We start from the raw sequence: 14,732 nt of genomic DNA, 5'->3' as shown, positions 1-14,732 counted from the left end.
CTGTGAACACTTTTCTTCCCTAGTAGATGGAAATAGAGGTTTTGGAAGAGGAGGAAGAGCAGGGTAACTTTGACTTCTGCTCCTGTGTTTTAAATAATGTTAAAACAAAAGTAGATAGGCAGATGCTAGACTCCAGCATGTATGAAGGTTTAGGGGTTTCGTGCATGGCAGTAAAAAGTCAGTTTTCCTAGCTTGATTTAAGACAGGTCTGGCAGGTAATTGCATTGCCCTGTAATTTTGCACAGTTTTGTTAAAAGTTACAGTTCTCCACAGGAATTAGGAAAATTGCTTGTAACAGTGATGTCTGAGGTTGTTTCCAAGTACATACAAGAGAGATAACAAAGCTTGGTTGGAATAGAAGTGCTTTTCCAGTGTTGTCTTATAAATGTGCGCAGCTTGAATTGTTCTGGGCTGTCTGTCCTGATGACCGTGACTCTGAAGGAGTTTCTCGTGTTCTGTGTGTGTCAGAGTCTGTCTACTCACAGTTCTGTACTCCAGACAGCAATACTCAAGCTAACGGCAGCGTTTCTGCTGACACTTCACAAGCATGCTGGCTGAGAGCAAATAACAGTCTTAGTGTGCAGAAATAACTGGAGTCCACAAGGAACAGCAGCATCCTTTGGTAGGAGTGACCATGACCTTGTTTCTTTAGTTAGTGTGTGTGAGCAGTTCCCGTTTGGCTGGGTCAGCTTTGCCAGCTGGGACAAGCCATAATAAAAGGCAGTTTCTGAAAAGGAAGTCTGTCTGTTGTAGTGAATGGAAAAACCTCTCACACATAAAAGTAGTGATAACTTACTGAACTTCACCTTGCCATCACCAGAGACTAGAGAGTTGTGATTTATTTCTCAAAAAATAGTGAGTGATTGACTGTTGACCATGGAATTAACTTCAAGCCTCTGAACAGAAATATGCATTCTTTTATGGAAATGTGGGAAACTTGTAAACTGATGAAAAACTGTCATGTAAGAGTAAGATTTTATATATAGAATTTGTTGCTGTAGGATTTTACTGAGGCCAAAAAGTGCATAAACCTCTGAAAAATATGGAGGTATTTTACATGGGTAACTCAAAGTTAGTAGCTCTTCCAAATTTACATTAGGCATTCTCCATTGATGCTTAAGGCAATCTCCAGTTTGAAGAGGTTATGTGGTTTCTTGCACCTTTCTCTGAAGCATCTGGCATTAGCCTCTGTAGAAAACAGGATATTGGATTTTAAAAAAAGTCTCATCCTCTATGGCAGTTTCTGTGTTTAAATACTCCCTGTCAATTGTGACTTGGGCAAAATGATGACATTTTCTTTCCGGATGTTAAAGAAACCCATGGTCTAGCATCTGCCTTGGAACTTTCATTAGCAAATTAGTCATTATTCTTAAGAATCCCTCCCTTATTGGCATTACTGAGCTCCTTGATGGAATCATGCCTGGACTCTGAAGTCTGGCTGATCAGCTGTGGCTTCTTTAAGTGTCCTGAACTTCCATTTGCTGTTTTGGCATCCTGTAGCTGAGCAAACGGTGGTACTTCACTGGGCAAAGAGATACCCATTGTCCCTTTGTCTGTGCCAGAGATTTGTCATACATACTGGTTTCTAAAGGTTGTTCTTAGTTTATTACAGGGAAAAAATAGTGTATTTGAGGAGCTGGTGTGCTTTTTGTTATCCCTTTAACATTTATGGAGATCTTGGGTATTAGGCTTTTAAGCTTCTTTGTTGAAGTTCATGTGACAAGGACTTGCCAGCACCAGATGGTGCTTTTTGTCTGAAATATGGTGCTTTTTAGTTTCCCTTAGGTTATTTTGATGAATCTGGCTAGAATTTCTCCAATGGATATTTGTCTCCTGTATCTTTCACTTGCTTATTTGAAATAAAATTTAGTCTGATAGGAGCAATATCTGTGTGCCTTTAATCATAGGCAGAGCTAGTTTCTACTTTTTTTCTTATTTTTTCATACTTGATCAGCTGTTTACCAGCCCTGGTATAGTCAGTAGTTTCTGCGCTATTAATGTGCCTGCTGCAATATACAGAAGTAATAAAACACTGAAATCTGTTTCTCTTCAAAGCAGATTGTTTTTTTCTTCTCTGACAGTATTTTTCTGAAGAGCTAACATCAATTGAAAATGCATAACTAGATAAGGAGTTTAATGAGATGCTTCTCTGTCCTTGACTTGGCCTGATGTTAACATTGACTAGGAAAATCTGCCATGTTTTGGCATCCCAAAAAGATACTGTGGCACCTGAAAGCTCCAAATATGCCTTGGGTTAGATTGTGGTGCAAGCGTGTACAACATTTAAAAGTTCATATTTTTAATCTTGTTGAATATGGCCGATCTGCCAGGCCGTGTGTTATAAATATAACTACTGGAAGTGGCCAGCTCTGCTCTCCAACATGTGCCAGTGACAGCTGCAAGCTGTTCCATACCGCAGCAGCTGGGGTGTCTGTGTGGGCTGGGGGCACGCACATGTGGAGAGCACTACCACAGGGACCATCACCTGCAAGGGTTTCAAGCAAAAGGAAGACCCCCAAAAGAAATGTGAGGAGGCAAAATAATGCCAGTGTCAGGACTAGCAGAGGCAGCCTCTGCCGAGCGGGTTGGATTTCTGACCTGCCTCTGAGTACCTTTGCTGGCACACTGCTGGGGATTGATGTCTCAAGCTGGCTGGGGGATTGTCCTACTTCAACCAGCGTGACCCCACTGGCTTAGCCTAGATCTGGAGCAGCCCTGCCAAGGTCTTGCAGCCCAAGGGGGGGCTGTAATCTCCCAGCCAGGAGCAGCTGCTGGGAGCTCCCAGCCTGGGAAAGGGAACAGGCTGCTAATGCCAGATGTGTTCTCAGTGATTCTGGTTTTGCAGAAGTGAATCTAACCCCACTATAGAGAATATGCATGTGCAGCAGTATCTGGTCATCTTGCAGTCATCTGGCTGGAAGCCAGTCATGTTTCAACAGCAGGCTCAAGTCACTACATTGTTGCTCCCTCCCACAAGGGTTTATATGAGGTTCTGCTTAAGCATTCTGCATCACAAAACACTGTTTAGGTGCCGTGGTTTACTTTCAAGAGCACAGTGTTGGCCACTTACTAGGATTTGTAAATCTGACCCCAGAATTGGAGGATGTAGGAAAAGGTTACATTCCTTTGCCTTGAAGAAATATATGAGGGTAAATGTTTTCAACTATTCAAAATTGAATTTACTTATGCAGAATTATAGGTTTACTGATAAAAGATGTGTTTTCTGACTGTCCTAGGCTTTTGGACAGGCCCATACCAACCACAAGAAGGTAGCAGCAGATGGAGAGAGCAGAGAGGAAACCTTGATTCAAGAATCAGCTACCAAAGAAGAATACTACATGAAGAAGGTTATGGAGTTGCAGACAGAATTGAAGCAGATAAGAAATGTCCTTGCCAACACACAGTCTGAAAATGAACGCCTTAATTCTGTTGCACAGGAACTGAAGGAGGTGAGTGAAGATGCACAGGGTGCACTGCAACTTGGATTTGTTACATTTTCTGGTGCTGTGTAACCAAAAAAAGGGAAGATTCTTGAGCTGAAAGGTGATTTGACAGACACATGGCTGCATGTTTCGTCATGCTGGTCCTGTGGGTACTGCACATCAGTTCCCTCAGTTCCAGAATTGCTGCCTTAAAAAGCAGAGGAATCTGTTTAGGCCAAGAACAGAGACCCTTGGATGTACTTTGCTGCTTCATTTCCAATGCAGATTTTCTGGCTGTAAAATATTTGTGGCATAATTTCCCTTTTTATTCCCTTTTCCTCCCTAATTTCTGAAGATGTGAGATTATAACAAAACGCTGAAATGCACAAAGAGAGGGATAGTAAAGTTTATAGTCTTGTGTTTTCTCTCATGAAGCGCTGGCTTTTACATTTATGTAGGTTGCTTAACATAATAGCTTTGACCTTTTATTGTTTTACTATTGAAACCACATATTTTTAAGGGGAAATAATTGCTGAGAAGTTACTTAAATAGTTTAATTACTTAAAAAATCTGTAGTTCAGCAGAAGTCTTTGCGGTACTGGTGCAGAAATGATTGTTTTGAGAGCTCAAACCATTGCTTAAATTCAGTCTGGTAAAACTACAGAGACTGTAAGCCACAGATGGATGGATAAAACAGTCAGCAATTATTACTCCTGAGCTTTCTTGCACCTTCCTTTGAAGCACTGGGGACTAGACTTGTCTAGTCCTAAGCTAATCAACTGGCCTCTCCTGCCAGGAGGGAAGGCTATCCAAGAGCCCACATCTGAATCTCAACTTACTCCATGTGACCTCAGCTGCAAGTATCTCATGTAATTTCTTTAGGAGATAGTAACAAATATGTGGATAATATTTGATGGTAAAATCGATGAGGAAATGTGAGTTACTTCTCTGGAGATGTGGGGATTCACTGGTGCCTCTTGTTGGGGTATGACAGAGAAGATTTGTGGTACAAGCGGTCACAAGTGATCAAACAGGCCAATCAACTTCTCCTTTAACTCTGTGGAACAGAGTTGGAAGCAAGCCTTCTCCTTAGACAGGGAAACAGTTCTAGAAACACAGACACAGCTCTTTTTCTGTATTTCCCAACCTTTAAGACTAGCGTAATAGAAAAACTGCCCACCCCAGAGGCAGCACAGTGTCTGTGATGAATTCTGGTTCCTTCTCAAAGTGTGCTGAGCAGCAGATTTCTGGTCTGCTTCCAGTGTCACTGCAACTGGAGGCGATTTTTCTTTCCCGATACTGCCACATTCCAATCACCTTTTAAGGAGACATAAAAATGTGAATTCATCTCAGTCCTCAGCTTTCCCTGTGGCCCCAGGTTTGTGCAAAGGTAGAGAAACAACACTTACTCAGGCATGGAATATGGGCTATAGCAACTTGTAATTTATATTGATGTACTGTCTGCTTGCAGCAATTTTGATTTCTTGGTGTGTTGTGAAGTTGTGCTCTCTTTGCGGCTAAAAACAAGCAGACAATTTTATGTAGTCTAATCTTTATCTGATGTGTGAGGGAATTGTAATTTAAATTTATTAGTCTTAACAGTTGCAGGTGATTCAGTGTTTGTACTCAAAACATGCCAGGTTCAGTTCTTGGCACATCCTCCAGCTGCAAACATTTCCCTTATCTCATTGTGCTGTGTGTGCTTGTTGGTACCTGTGTGGTTACTCAGTGGACCCCTGCTGCACACTCTCAAGGGCTGAGACAGTATTTAGTCATCACTGACATGCCTGTGTCTGGCCGGGAGTGGAGAGCTCAGAAGGAATCTGAGTTTTTAGGCCTGAGGCTGAAGCTGCCTTGGCTGGGCTGCAGGACAGGTGAGATCAGGCAGCAGGTCCCATACGCTAGCTGATGTGACAAGCTGCCTCTGTCAGCACCTAGCAGTGGTTTTGAATTAGAAATGTAGAAAACCGCCCCATCATATCATGGGTGCAGCTACAAAAATACTATTTTTCTAGGCAACTGTATTCCCTGTTTGCCTGTATCTGAAGCTAATTCTGTTAATGTTTTAGAACATACTTTTTCACTTTGTATGAATTAAGTGTTTGAAGATAGGACTTGAAGGAAAATAATATTGGAAAAAATAAAAGCTAAGTGCAGTGAGCCATTTCTATAGCTGTATATCTTCCAAGTCAATTTATTCAAGTGTCTGTGTATATTCATGAAAGATCCCAACGTCATACTACACCAATATATTGATTTTTACTTCTTATCTATTTCAAAACAATGATAACTTTTTCTTTGGAGTCTTTCATTAAGTCCTACACAAGTCTTGGGGCTGAGGGAAGGGAGTATTTTGTGTCAACTAGTTTCTATTTTTTCTCAACCTGAGATCTTAGATTTCATGTGTTTTAATGCAGTGTCTTTCTCCAAAAGGATTAATTGTATAATGTTTTCAACTTACTGCTCTGGTTATAAAGAAAATGTCTGTTGAAAAGCAGCAAATACATGTCCAAATAAGAACATCTGGAGTCATCTAATTTGTCTTCCTCTTGTCAAAAGGCCCTTCATGTTCAAATCTGGAAACAGATTTGGGTACTGACTTCTGGTCTGGAAAACTTTTGCTGGTTGCTACAGCCAGTGAAACAACACAGGTGTAAATGCTGCTTTCCCTGCTTGTTTCCTGACTTTTTTGAGTCAATAGTGAGAATTTGTAAGAAAAGCAAGAATAGAAAATCTAATTATTGTGTAAATGACTTGGTTTTCTGTAATTTCAGGGGGTGAGGGGAAGATATATAATTTCAACATGTTTCAATATAATTCAATTAATTACTGCATATAAAAAATATATAAAAGATACAAAATTTTGCAATTTAATTGTAGTTGATCCAGGTGCCACCATTATTGTTTTGCTTTGTTTGTTTTTCCAGGTCAACCAAAACGTGGAGATCCAAAGGGCCCGCCTGCGAGATGATATTAAGGAATATAAATTCCGAGAAGCACGTTTGCTGCAAGACTATACTGAACTTGAAGAGGAAAACATCTGTCTCCAGAAACAAGTGTCTGTCCTGAAGCAAAGTCAGGCAAGTCTTCCAACCAGTGAGCATTGCTTTGGTAGCACCAGTTAATTCCTGTGTTACAGTATGGTTCTGTCTCATTTGAACATCCAACTACTTAATTTCTATCTTTGTGCTACTTTTGAGACTATAAGCTCTATATTTCAGCACCAAGACTCAGCCCTTTCTGACTCTATTTATACATAGTCATAATACTTCATTGCTTCTACTTTGACTTCCAAGTCCTTCCATTGCCTTCTCTTTCTCTGATGAAAGAAGTCTCTATCACTCTTTATTACTTGTTTTAGTCCTTTTGCTACAGTAGTTTTTCAGTGTCTCTTTACAATGCCTGCCATCCATCCATCCATCCATCCATCCATCCATCCATCCATCCATCTTCCATCCTTCCCCTTCTACAGTATCTGGAAATGGGAGTGTTTCTGAACATGTTTCTGAAACATATTTTAATTGCTACTTTATCCTTACCTTCTCTCTCCATTTCTGTGCTACTCTTCTATTCTAGCTACTTTCAATAAACTTGGAATGCTGTTATAGTTTCTCTACACTGTCACATCTGTGTGACTGCTTGTCTGAAAGGTCACATTTAATTGTGCAGTTCCAGCTATTTCCTGAGTTTTAGAAGACTGCATTGTTGGAACTTCTTAAGAGCTTCCCTGAGTTCTCATTTGTGGAGATAATTAAGATTAGATGTGGTCTTTGACATGGTTCACTTATCTTCATCTATCAGTATGGGACTTGCTATTTTTATTCTTCAGATAGCTGTCAGTCCCATTGCATAAATAAAGCTCAATTGGGAAAGTGAAGGGCATAGATGCTGCGAGGGCTGGAGCCCCTTTGCTCTGGAAACAGGTTGGGGGAGCTAGGGGTGTTCCGCCTGAAGAAGAGAAGGCTCCAGGGAGACCTTTCAGTACCTAAAGGGGCTCCTAGAAAGCTGGAAAGGCACCTTGGACAAGAGGGAGTGGCTTCCCACTTTCAGAGGACAGGGATAGATGGGATATTAAGTAGAAATTTTTGTCTGTGAGGGTAGTAAGGCCCTGGCACAGGTTGCCCAGAGCAGCTGCAGCTGCCCCATCCCTGGAAATGTTCAAGGCCAGGTTGGGCAGGATTTGGAGGAGCAACCTGGTCTAGATGAAGGTCTTCCTACCCATGGCAGGGGGAGGAATGAGATGAACTTTAAGGTTTGCTCCTGCCCAAACTATTCTCTAATTCTACAATTCCATGATAATATTCCTAAAATCAAAGTTTTTTAGAAAACTCAATGTTAATACCATCTGTTGTAGTCAGCACATAGTAAAATCTCTCTAGAATTTGCTGCAGAACTCCTTCAGTGTAATGAATGAAAGCTGCCCTGTCAAGCTAGATATGTGAGATATTGAATATATTTTATTTATGTCCAAGTGAAAATCTTTGTCAGTGTTTATTACTTTGGGCCTCACTGCGCAAAACAGGGTTCCAGGTTGGACCTATTCTCATATATTTGGTCTAATTATGCAGTTTTGGGCACCCTGACATCCTGTAGTAGAGACAAAAGGGGCTGTTGTGCTCTCGATGCAGGCTGGAAGAGAGAGGGAACTGGTAAGATCAAACCTATATAGTTGGTTACTTTTTGGTTTTTCCTTTTTTTCTCATTCATCATAATCAGAGGAGCAGGTGAAAGTTCCCAGCTCCACGTTCTAGAATAACAATACAGGAGAATGCTGCCATTCTGGCCTGAGCTAAATTTAACTTCAGATGCTATCTCAATATTTGCTAGTAGTTATTGACTGCTGTATTTTTATTCTGGAAATTTTGAAAATAGACTACAGTCTGAAGTATTTTATCTCAGTGGAAGTATACAGAACCAAGAGCTTGTTCTTTTCATGGCAGTGGATTAATTTTCTACCTTGTCCTAATCCTATTTGATGAACTTTTAATTATTCTAGTTTTTAATTATTCTAGTTACTCATGCAACTAGAAGCAGCCGTCAAGTTTTCCAAGGCAACACTGAATTAACATACTTGATTCCTGGTGTGTAAGTTGGGTGTGGTTCAGCATTCCCAGATTGCTCTATGTTGACATCTAAAATTCATTTAGCAATTGGCAAAAAATAAATAATGTGACATATCTTATGGTATGAGTTCCTTTCTTTCAGGGTGTCATGGTTGGACACTGGCGCAATGCCAGCGTCCCCATGAAAATGCACTTTCCCTAAATAAATGCCGTGAGATGTTATCAGGAACAGAGCAGAGCAGGTCTAAGCTTAATAACAAAGGAAAAAAAAAACTTTATTAAACTACTACTAATACAGAAAACACATAAACTAAATTCAGGATGAAGACCTTTTAAAACACCCCTCCTCCTCCCAATTTCCAAAAACACTCAGTCATGAAACATCACCCGGGATTCTTGATCAAATTACCACCCTTCAGGTAATCCATACTCAAACTATCAAGGGAGAGAGAGAAGTCTCTCTTGCACCACAGACTCCCCAGGAAACACAGCTGCCACCCTGTGTTTCCCTGTCACACATGGCAACCGCCCGGAAAAAAAAAATCTGCCGGTGTGACACTCTCCATTCCATGTCACAGTGCTCTCACCACCGTGCATGGACAGACTGCTCATAGGGCTCTTTTAAGGATGCTTTGCCACGGACCCAAAGATACAACAGTTCAGTTTCTCATCCTGGGACTACAGTCCCCCCCATTTTCCCCTGGGGCTGAGGGGTCCAAAAACAGGACTCATCTTCTTCCCGAAGACAGAGGGTATCACCATTCCCTCCTCAGCTTTCTTTGGTTCTTGCCACTCCTGTGCTGCTCGAAGCTGAAACAGGTCTCCCTGGGTGGTGTTTTCGCCCAGTCTGGGTCACCACTGCATTCTCCTAAAATGCAGTCTCTATTGCAGGAGATTTTGGTGTAGTCTATGGCTAACAAGAAAAGTCTAGCCAAAAGCTACTTCATCATCGTCTCCCACCTAAATATTTCTTTTTCTAACATCTCAGGTCCCGGACCATCTCTCTTCTACTACAAATGAAGGAGGGGTAATACTTTTAAAAAGCCCTCATTTCTTAAAAAGGGTTAAACGTTCAGACTCTCTGGACGGCTGATATCTCGGTCCAGTGTTCCGTCTCCCACGCTGGACATTCCCCCCCCTTCTCCTTCTCTTCTGCCGGCAAATTTCCAAGTGCCGCCAGACTCTCTGTCTCTTTCCCTCTTGGGGGGGGGGGGGACAAAGGCATCTCCACTTCTCTCCACCCTTCCGTCCAGGAGCTGGCTCGGTTCCAGACCCTCAGCCCCTCGGCCTACCTGGACAAGGCCGCGTGGCTTCCCCTCCCCCACCCAGCCTAAGGCTGGGCAGGGGAGCGTCTGCACTCTCTGACGACCGGAACCAAAAGAGAGAGTTCTCCTGGGAGTTCTTGCTTTTAACCCCCTGTGTTCTCAGAGGCGTGTCCATACTTTCAGTGGTCACTCTAGGTGCCAATATCCAAACCTGACCACTGATTGGTTTGACCCAACTTCCTGGAAAAAATTAACTTCCATGTCAAACCACAACACAGGGTAAAGAAGAATATTCTTTTTTTGCTTCCTCCCTGCTACCCCCAAGTGATTAAAAATTTTACATTAATCATTTGTGTACATAATTTCAGTGTAAGAGAGGTTTAAAAAACTGCAGTACTAGATATGATAGATAGCATGCCATCAAACTCATCAATGTGGATCTCAAGTGTGGAATCTGAATTGCAGCCCTTTCAAGATGTGCTGAAATGATGATGAGAGAAATGCTAAAGCATTTTACTTTGAATGTATAAAAGCAGAGTTTGATCACAGTTTTAACCCAGTGGTGTATTCGAATGGCAGTGAAGCAGGTACAAACTGTACCTTTGTCATGCCAGTTTTGGAAAAGTGAAGCTTAACTTTGTGGGAAGGCTGGCCAAGGAATTTTTTAATCAAACAAATGTTGCATGCAGAGCTAGGAAAGACTGTTTTGGAATGCTTCTGTATCAGACACACTCTATCTCCCACCTGTCCCAATTGAGCTGGAATAGATGAGCTCATTTGACAGTTTGCTTAGTGAATTTATTCTGTAGTCTCTGTGAAGGTAAATTACATAAGCTATGTTTACAGTCATAGTGCTAAAACTAGACTCCAGAAATGAAAAAAATATTCTATTTCTACAATATTTAAGTGACATTCAGAAGCAAAATTACTTGATGCCTTGCAGGCAGACATTTTCATTAGAGATTTTCCACCCCCATTTGTATATCTCCAGGTGGAGTTTGAAGGCTTGAAGCATGAAATCAAAAGGCTGGAAGAGGAAACCGAGTTTCTCAATAGCCAACTGGAAGATGCCATCCGGCTGAAGGAGATCTCTGAGCGCCAACTTGAGGAGGCCTTGGAAACACTGAAGACAGAGAGGGAGCAGAAGAACAACCTTCGGAAGGAGCTGTCTCACTACATGAACATCAATGATTCCATGTACAACAGCCACTTAAACATCTCTTTGGATGGGCTGAAGTTCAGCGATGAAGCCACAGAGCCCAATAATGATGAAGTCATGAATGGATTTGAACAAAACTGCCTCAGCAAACTCAGCAATGTTAAAAACAGTACTTCAACGCCCAAGAAAAATGAAAGCTTCCCTCCAGCCCCAAGTCTGGTTTCAGATCTTCTGAGTGAATTAAACATTTCTGAAATCCAGAAGCTGAAACAGCAGCTTGTGCAGGTAAATGGGTTTCCTAAAGAGCTGTGCACTTTCGAATAGCTCCTAAAGTTAGTTTGGGATGTAATTTCAGTCTTTTTGGTATCTCACATGGTACTGTTTATACTGTGTTCTTAAAGGCTTCAATTGATTTGGAATTTGAGAATGTTAAATGTTTGTCAGTGAAAAACCAAAGCTTTTTTTCCTTTTTTCTTTTTTTTTTTTTTTTTTTTTAAATGCAGTGGAGTTGGCAGTCATGCCCTTTCCTTGGTGGAAAGTTCTAATGCGTCTCCTGTGCAATACTTGCTGTGTCTACTTCATTACGTCACTACCAAGAACAATAGTGGTTTGTTTCCAAATTGAAAGTTACTCCAATCACCTTCATCAAAAGAAGTTTTGTACTCATATTTTCTGTAATTAGGTCAAAGAGCATGAAGTCTTAATCAGCACCAAGCATTTCTTTGCTATGTTTGTGCAATTAGGAGGTTGGAGAGTTTAGAACAAGGTGCACATTTATGTTTCCTACTAATATTTTGTCAGGTGTGTTTTAAATTATCTTCTGTAAGAAAAAGCCCTTAAGCAAAAAACTGGCAGAATTTTTAAAAATGAGAAATTTAAAAGGAGAAACCTGAAAAAGTTTTGGTATTTCTGAGTCTTTCCTGAAGTTCCAAGCTTTTGCCATAGAGTAAGTGTATGTTTCATAGAATTTACTTTATAATTTATAAGATAGCAATAAACTTTAGCTTGTTGTTTAGCTGAAAGGAAGTTTTCACGATGAGACCATCACCTAGAGAATAAATGTGTAAAAATGTGCATTTTGAAGAGGAGATAAGAAAGAATTGGCAATGAACACTGTAACTTGAGATAATTTTAGAATAGATTGTGGAGCCTTTCCCATAATGTGCAAGTGGTTGGATTTCTGTAACCATATGGACCATTGACTAAGTTGCTGTCTCTTATAGTTAAAACCATTTAAGTGATACAGTTCCCTTAACACAGATGTCTGTGTTCCTGCATTTCAGATGGAAAGAGAAAAGGTTACCTTGTTAACAACACTGCAGGAATCTCAGAAACAGCTGGAAAATACACGGGGGGCCCTCTCAGAGCAGCATGAGAAAATTGGCAGGCTCACTGAAAACCTGAACGCCATGAAGAAGCTCCAGGCCAGTAAGGAGCGTCAGTCTGCCCTTGATAACGAGAAGGACCGAGATAGCCATGAAGATGGAGACTATTATGAAGTTGACATCAATGGGCCAGAGATCTTGGAATGCAAGTACAAAGTGGCTGTGGCAGAAATTACTGACCTGAAGGAAGAGCTCAAAAATTTGAAGGCAAAATACAAAGAATGTGAGTCTAAGTATGAGGAAGAGAAGAGTAGATATGAGACTGAGAGCCAAGCTCTCACTGAAAAGATCACCTCACTGGAAAAGTCCAGTAGGCATGATAGAGAACAGATGGCCAGGCTGGAGAAGGAGCTGAAGAAAGTCAGTGATGTTGCTGGAGAAACACAGGGCAGCCTCAGCGTGGCCCAAGATGAGCTAGTCACCTTCAGTGAAGAGCTGGCCAATTTGTACCACCATGTCTGCATGTGCAACAATGAAACTCCAAACAGAGTGATGCTGGACTACTACAAGGAAGGTAAAGGTGGACACAGTAGTCCAGAGGCCAAGGGAAGAAGGTCTCCCATTCTTCTTTCTAAAGGGCTGTTAACTATTGAGCTGGGAAAGGCAGAGAATGGAAGTGGTGACAGCAGCCCATCCCCGGTGTCATCTCTGCCATCCCCAGTGTCAGATCCCCGGAAGGAACCAATGAACGTTTACAACTTGATTGCTATAATTCGGGATCAGATCAAACACCTGCAGGCTGCTGTGGACAGAACAACCGAGCTGTCCAGGCAGCGCGTTGCTACTCAAGAGCTTGGGCCAGTGGTGGACAAAGACAAGGAAGCTCTTATGGAAGAAATCCTGAAGCTGAAATCCTTGCTGAGTACCAAGAGGGAACAGATAGCAACTCTGAGAACTGTGCTGAAAGCCAACAAACAGGTAACCAGGTCTTAGAGGTTTGAAGGTTACAGTGTCAGGCAACTAGGTCATAAGCACAAGAGAATTTTTCTTTGAGTTCATTCTGCCATTCCCTCAATTCTGTAGGGCTTTCCTGGCTGGTATTTGGCTAATCTGAGGCTGAAGCTGGCTGTTCCATTAGAGGCACCCAGCTGTCCCACGTAAAGACGAGCACTGGGGCTGTAACTGACTTCAGCTTCTCACGTACTTCTGAGACTTTATGAAGGTTAAGGTAGCCTCAATCTACTGTCTATCTGAATTAGATCAGGTTATATTTAATGTAGGACACCTAAAATGAAGAGGTAATCTTATTTTCTACTTGAAAGAATTCTAGTAGTTACCCTTAAAAGAGTTCTGAAATTTAAGTATTGCTGTCTCTCAAACTGCAAAATAAAAGAGAGCCTTCCAAGATGAGAATGTGATATAAGAATGTGGCCAAAATAACAGAGGTGAAAGGTAAAATTAGGCTTTGGGGATTGGACATTCAACAACATTAGCAGTGCAGTAGGTGAAAATAACTGCCATTGAAACACCACATGACATGCTTCATCTTCTCTACGGTTAAATTTAAATTGTCTTTAAAAAGAAGTAATTTAGTCTACTAAACTACTAGTGGTATTGTTTAAGGATGAAATAAACACATTAAGTTTTCTTTTGCACATTTTAATAAAAGTGTCCCAAATGTAAGATAGGTAAAATGGTATAAGAGAGAACTGTGCTAGTGATTGACAAATGCATTTAAGTATTGAGATACTAAGTAGATTGTTTTGTTCCTTTGTGTTGCTAGTAGATAGGTTTCACTACATCTATGTTCTGTAACTTCCTTGATGCTGCTGCATGGTTAATGGGAGTAGGAGATGGCTATGTCTGTCCCCAGTGTTCAGAAATGAAATTTTATTTTATCTGTACAAGATAAGTTGACCACAAGTTTAACATTCCCGTACAAAGTAAATGTTTCATTATGTGAATAGTGATTAAAAATCTTTTAGCCAGCATTTGATTAAGAGTTTCATTAAATGTTATGTTTCTGTTCTCCCTGGTAACCAACAGACTGCAGAAGTAGCCCTTGCCAACTTAAAAAGCAAGTATGAGAATGAGAAAGCGATGGTTACAGAGACCATGATGAAGCTGCGAAATGAACTGAAGGCTTTGAAGGAAGATGCTGCGACCTTCTCTTCCCTGAGAGCTATGTTTGCTACAAGGTAACGAATATAATGAACTCCTCAAATTTAATTCCTTGCTTGTGTGGGGAAGAGTTGAACATCCTTCCCATCTACCATGCAGAGAGTGAAGCAGTAGGTGCTTTTTCCCAAGATCATTGCTTGCAGTCTGTGTGTGTGTCTGTGATATGCTCCTATTGATGAGGAACATGCGTGGATATAGTGTGCTGCTACAAAATATAAAGCTGTTGTGGCAGTATTTATTCAAGTTGACTGGGAGATTACCTGCTATCCCTGGTTCTTGAAGCCATTAGCTCTGAGGAGGAGTGACATTTAATAATA

General features: G+C 41.1%; 1 protein-coding gene across 5 annotated transcripts in view; it reads left to right on the top strand.

Annotated features, from left to right (window-relative positions):
- The window catches only part of BICD2 (BICD cargo adaptor 2), a 65,305-nt gene that overhangs the window by 26,770 nt on the left and 23,803 nt on the right, over positions 1-14,732 (top strand). For all 5 annotated transcript variants that reach the window (XM_053953454.1, XM_053953455.1, XM_053953458.1 and 2 more), the window contains exons 2-6: positions 3,237-3,449; positions 6,350-6,502; positions 10,742-11,194; positions 12,193-13,212; positions 14,281-14,432. In XM_053953454.1, coding sequence (XP_053809429.1) covers positions 3,237-3,449; positions 6,350-6,502; positions 10,742-11,194; positions 12,193-13,212; positions 14,281-14,432 — 1,991 coding nt within the window. The remainder of the gene's footprint in view (positions 1-3,236; positions 3,450-6,349; positions 6,503-10,741; positions 11,195-12,192; positions 13,213-14,280; positions 14,433-14,732) is intronic.

This window comes from Vidua chalybeata, chromosome 12 (genome assembly GCF_026979565.1).
Source record: "Vidua chalybeata isolate OUT-0048 chromosome 12, bVidCha1 merged haplotype, whole genome shotgun sequence".
Lineage (NCBI taxonomy): Eukaryota > Metazoa > Chordata > Aves > Passeriformes > Viduidae > Vidua > Vidua chalybeata.
Note: the sequence above shows the minus strand (reverse complement) of the source record. Positions and strands in the feature narration are given on the sequence as shown.